This window comes from Nannospalax galili, unplaced genomic scaffold (genome assembly GCF_000622305.1).
Source record: "Nannospalax galili isolate Female #2095 unplaced genomic scaffold, S.galili_v1.0 scaffold337, whole genome shotgun sequence".
Taxonomy (NCBI): Eukaryota; Metazoa; Chordata; class Mammalia; order Rodentia; family Spalacidae; genus Nannospalax; species Nannospalax galili.
The window spans coordinates 2,661,986-2,668,304 of record NW_008340932.1 but is presented as its reverse complement, the minus strand read 5'-3'; the positions used below and the strand labels follow the sequence as shown (position 1 = coordinate 2,668,304).

At 38.5% G+C, this 6,319-nt stretch overlaps 1 protein-coding gene across 1 annotated transcript; it reads left to right on the top strand.

Annotated features, from left to right (window-relative positions):
- Positions 1–5,090: 5,090 nt before the first annotated feature.
- Positions 5,091–6,041, top strand: LOC103736694 (olfactory receptor 10W1). The gene has a single exon (XM_008836199.1). It carries the CDS (start codon positions 5,091–5,093, stop codon positions 6,039–6,041), a length of 951 nt encoding a protein of 316 aa, XP_008834421.1.
- Positions 6,042–6,319: the final 278 nt, after the last annotated feature.

Below are 6,319 nucleotides of genomic sequence, written 5' to 3'. Positions count from 1 at the left end.
TTTCAAAATTAGCCTACAAAGTAATAGGGTTCATTATGTCATTTCCAAACATACTTTGTTTTGTTGATCCTTCCCCTGAACCCCCTTTGTCAGCCCCCTGCAACCCTTTCTGTCTATTATCATCTTTTGTGTCCATGTGAATTTTAGAACTTTTTCTTGTTCTGTGGAAAGTGTCATTGGAATTTTGATGGGATTGCATTGAATCCATAGACCACTTTGGTAAGGTGGGCAAAAACTAAATCCCTATTGTTTAAAGCCACTAAAGTTTCATGTGATTTACCTCAATAGCATAAGTCAGCTTAAAATCTGGGCCTCTAAGAGATAAAGTGAATGAGGCCTCTGGGAGATAAATCCAGAATATGCATTTGCTGTTTGTGAGAAATGCTTTCTTATTATTTCATTTGTCTTTTATATTTTGACATATGGAATTTCAAATATTCTAAATGACAAACTACATATGCTTTTTATCACTTTAATAAATATGTTTAAGTTGAAGAAATATATTTTTTACCAAATGGTGAGAAGGCAATAAAAGACTTCCTTGTGCTGTTTGTAGCACTGGCTGTATCTGAACAGCTTTGTAAGCTGTGAGATACAGTTCAAATTCCTCTTCCCAAAGAGTTAATCAATCAGTCCATCATCAAAGGTTCAATAAATATTTCCTTCTCCAACAGATATAATATATACCACCTTTGCTCTCGAGTAGCCTCTCATGTATGTTTGAACATGTTTTCAAGCTTTGTGATTTTTTCTACTGATAGAGCCTCAATTCTTTGAAAAGCACAGGTTCACTTATTTGAGCTCCACACTAAGCTTTCATAATAGGAAGTTTCACTCTTCTCTGTCTATTTTTTACTTTTCCAAGTTGTGCTGGCTGTGTTCATCCATGTGTCTTTTCTACTGTACTATTTCTTATTGGAATGTTTTCTTCTCAAATATAACATTTGGGGAACAATCCTGACACAAAGTTGATGAGAATCTTGTCCTTCATGGTGTTTGCTGGTACTCATTTTGGCAGCTCCTTATTCATTCTTGTAACATTCCTATACCTTTATAAATATGTTAATCACTAAATCCCTCAGAATTGTCTGGTAACATGGGAGATCAGCAATCATTGAATTCCTTCTTCTGGGAGATGAAATCTATGGGGAAGACTCTAGGTAACAAAACAATTTACTCTTTCATGGCTTTTGTTTGGGAGGGGCTGCAAAGGCTCTGTCCCACCAGAAGAGTCTCTCCAAGATGACTGTCTATTCTTCAAGTTGAAGCACTAGAGTAGTCAAACTGCACATTCTAGGTTCTGTCATTTGTAGGTACACCTGAGGACGCTGATCCAGTACAAACTTCTTTTTCCTCACACTGAAGGTAAGAGTCTCTACCCCTTGATTTGCAAATTGTAGGTACTCTCAGAATTGCAATGGCCTCAGAATTCACTTCAAAGTCCAAACACTTGGACTAAAATATTAATAAATAATCTCTTAGAACTGCTAAAGAATTTAATATGCAAATGTTGATAAATTTAAATACTGTCCTTCCTCATTTGAAGCTTTATACTATTCTTTGCATGAAGCTGATATTATTAATATCATATGTATAACGGATACAAGAGCAAAGAAAAGATGTACTATGCACCTTCATGGGTTCATACACCAAGTCAATTGATCTAAATACCTTGTGATTTAATCTCATCACAACCCCATCTGGTATTATTACTTACGTCTTTAAGCAATGAAACAGAAATCTGTGTGAGATGATTTTTCTCTGGAGATTATGATATTAATATCATATGGAGAATCTAACTAAGGTCTTTGAATGCCAAGTCTACTCTCCCCCTTTTAATGTAATACTAACTAGATACTGGGAATGCTGTTCTAGACTAGACTGAGTCTCCAAAATGCACAGAGATTAACTTTTTCATATCATTCTTACTGAGTGAGGCTGTGTGTTTTGGAGAGGTAAGGAGGAGGTAAGAGTAATGCGGGTTTCCACCTGTGTGCACTGAGTCTTGGCAGGGATTGTTCAGTAGAGGACGATAAAGTAATCACCCCATGCATCACATTTAGTGACCACTTAAAACAGTAAATGGGCAATCTGTTGATATAATTTTTGCTATCTTTGTTTTATTCTCATTTTTTCCTCAATTAACTATACTGCTTTATCTGTCTAAAAGTTTCTAATATATCTTTCCTGTTGTCTATCCATGTGGTGTGCTCTCAAGGAAGATGGTGTACCTGAGAACATTTCCAGTTTATAAACTACGACACACATCCAAATCATAATGATTAAGAAATGCTAAAAATCAATAGGAAAGAGCTTTTAGGGCTGCAGAAACAGTTCTTTAGTGTTCTGTGTAGAAAACACCCTGTTGTTTAGAATAGAACTAACACATGGAAATCACACAAAGGTAGGTTTCAGCTGATCACCAGAAACAACTATCAGAGAATCATGTCTTTTAACAATGAAGCAAGAATTCCAGGAGTTATTGGATTCACTGGACGTTGAAAATGTCACATGTCCTAATACTTTCTTAAAGATTTAAGTCCCCTGTAAAGGACTGTGCTAGCCAATTTCTGTGATCACTTTCAGCACTAAGAGTTCATGACTTTTGATAACCCCTACATGAAAATTTTATCAAAACACAAAGAGCATGAGTTTGATGGACTCCAATAAAATTCTAGGAATTCATCATTGTACATGGACTTCAAAGGCCTCCATCATTATACAGGTGATAAGATAATCCTTAAATTCTCTGTTTGTTATAGATACCACCATGTTATATTCTTAAGTCATGGACTGTTCTCCATAATGTGGCTTAAAAGTAGGATATAAGTTGCTTTCCATAAGCATTCTTAAACAAATAATTTTACTAAGAAATAATCTTTTTTAAATTTGTTTCTATTGAAATTTTGTGTATTTTATACAGAATATCTCAAACAATCCTAATCATTTTATACCCTCGTCCACACTGGCACCCTCCCATAACCCCCTCCCCACTGGAACCCATATACTCTGTTATTCATGTTAAGGCCCAATGTGTCAAGTGTCCCCAGGTGTTCCCCAGTGTAAGTCTATCCACTGAGGTCTAGTCAGCATATCTAGAGTCTCTTGTTTTAGGAAGATCATCTCTTCCTCACCTAGCAATGATCAGTTGCCAATGTTTTTTTCAGCTAAGATTGGGGTCTGATGTTGATTTTTCCAGTTCTATGCAGGGTTTTTGTCTGCCTGAGTTTCCATGGGACTTGTGTATGCTCACACATGAAAATATAAAACGGCTTGTGTATTTCAGGGTATTTTACAAATATTGTATATAAACATATATGACATCTGCCTTGCTGCTATAGAAAGATAAAAATAAGGCAGGTAACTTTCCCTGAACTTACAAATAATACTGATGGTCATGTTTTACTAGGTTGCTTTTACTGTGGATTAGTTGCTCTGATCATCTCTACCTCACTTAACTTCATAATAATTCATAATAACCTTTTGAACTAAGTATATTTCCCCATTTTCCAAATAAATAACATGAGAAATTACATACAGCTTACATCACAAAGCCAGTGGACAGAATCACACAAACCACATCATTTACTATCAAATTCATATCAAACTCACACAGTGCCTTTCCTCCTCACAATGTAGCAAAATGTATAGAATGCTAACTATCATTAGAAGCTATTCGAAGTATTATTGAAATTCAGAAGAGGAAAAGAAAATGAATGAAAGAGAGACCACTTCCCAGCTATAAGAAAAAAACAGAGAGCCATCCATACCTTATATGTTATTAACAGTTATAAAATCTAATCACATGGGCGCATGTGCTTGTGACATCAAGGCAGGTTTGTGCGATGTTTACTGTGAGGGGAGGTATTTGGTAAGAGATTTTCTTCAATGATCATATTGACTAATGGGAAATATTAAAATTTGATGAGTTGAAATAAGGTTACATGTCTCCCCTCTTCTTCCTTCCCAAATACAAGTTAGTTTAGGAAAATAAGTGGAATCAATAGTCTTTGTGAGTAGTTGTGTATTCACTGAAAGTTGGGGGGGGTGCTTTCCTTGTTAAGGAAAATGCTGATTTCTCCCTAGATTTCACATTTGCTCCTAACAAGTGAAGAAAAATATGCAAAAAGACATTGGCTTGATCTTCTATACTCCTGTGCAAACTCACAGAAATTGATTTTGGATTTCCAGTAGCTCTTTATCATGTCTTTTAATGTGTTAGAATAAAGCCTAAGATAAAATGACATTTTCTTTTAATTTTTTAATTTTGTGCATTTCATGCATATTTAAACCCCTTCCCCCATCTGCACCTCCCATAGCACCCCCTCAGATTTCATACATCATATATGTTAAGGCCTGCTGAGTCAAGTTTGCCTCCCCAAATGTGCCTTGGTATGAGTCCATTCACTGGACCTTGGTCAACCTATCTAAGGTCACTTCTTTAAAGAAGACCAACCCTCAAATACTATTTTCTTCCAGCCATGCCTCTCCTGGCCAGATAAGCTTAGAGAAGTCAGGAATGGGGAGCACATGCTTTTCTGCAGCTTATTCCTGCTGTCAAATCAGTCCTGAGCCAGACTTTGCCCCGTGGACATTTCTCATTCCTTTCCCACTGCTTTCTTTTCTTCATTATCCACCTCACTATGAGCTTTGACTGTGGCCTCCACATATCACTGACTTGACACCTTAGAGGTCAGTGAAATACATAAACAAATCAGTGAAATTTATAAACAATAAGCATATGAGGAAATAAACAAATATCTTAGCTACATCACTTGAGTGACTATCACCAAGAATTCTTTGATGCTTACATGTGTGTTTACTAAATTTAAGTTTTATTCTGTTCTTGCTGAAAATACCTTCCTGAATTTATTTCCTCTTTTGCTTAATAGTCTTTCCTTGTTCAGCTGTCTACAGATAGAAATTAACAGGTAGACAGACTTCAAAAAAACGGACATATGGAACTAGTACTTATCCATCTTGAACACAACTCTGGATTTGATTAATAAAATTCAAAGACTGTAGTGTAAAGCTGTCACCAGTCTGATAGTTGCTGTCATTCTACTCAAAAGAGAACAGATATGAACCCAATGGCATGGGAGAACCACTCAGTACTGATGGACTTTGTGTTCCTGGCTTACCCCAACTGCCCAGAGCTGCAAATACTGTGCTTTGTAGGCATCGGCTTGGCTTATGCATTGATCATCTCTGGGAATGTCCTCATCGTGGTCTCCATCCAGACAGAAGACCGCCTACACACGCCCATGTACTATTTCCTGGGCGGCCTCTCAGGGGTAGAACTATGCTACACTGCAGTGGTGGTGCCCCACATCCTGGCCAACACTCTACACTCAGAGAAGACCATCACCCTGCTGAGCTGCGCCACTCAGATGGTTTTCTTCATTGGCCTCGGCAGTGCTGATTGCTTCCTCCTGGCTTCTATGGCCTATGATCGATATGTTGCCATCTGTCACCCTTTGCAATACCCTCTCATCATGACTATAACTCTTTGTGTCCGCCTGGTTATGGCTTCTGTGGTCATCGGCTTGTTCTTATCTGTACAACTTGTGGCCTTCATCTTCTGTCTGCCGTTCTGCCGGGCTCGGGGAATTGAGCACTTCTTTTGTGATGTGCCACCAGTGATGCGTCTTGTGTGTGCCACCAGCCACATCCATGAGCTTTCTGTGCTGGTGGCAGCCACGCTAGCCATTGCTGTGCCTTTCTTTTTCATAGCTACCTCCTACGCCTTGATAGTGTCCACCGTGCTCAAGCTACAGTCAGCAGCTGGCCGCAGCAGGGCCTTCAGCACCTGCTCCTCACACCTCACTGTGGTGCTGCTGCAGTACGGCTGCTGCGCCTTCATGTACCTGCGCCCCAACTCCAGCTACCACCCCAAGCAAGATCAGTTCATCTCTCTGGTATACACACTGGGAACCCCATTTCTCAACCCCCTTATTTACACACTGAGGAACAGTGAGATGAAAGGGGCCATAGGTAAGGTTCTTTCCAGGAGCTGCATCCCCCCAAAACAGATAGAATAAGAAACAATCAGAATAACAGACTTTGGTCCCAACAAAGCAAACCCCTATGCACTTACAATAGTGTGGTCTCAGTTGATGTTGAAATGGGATCTCAAAAAATAAACATTAGAAATTATATGGACACTGTTTACCTACACGTGCTAAAGCCCTTTAATGTTTTTCTACTATTGGGCTCAGTAATTGTTCTGGTGAATGTGCACAAAGTAATGTTAAATGACAAGTATGAGGCTATACACAGCTACTAGTTGGAAAGAAATGGCTCATTCAATGAGTTTTAG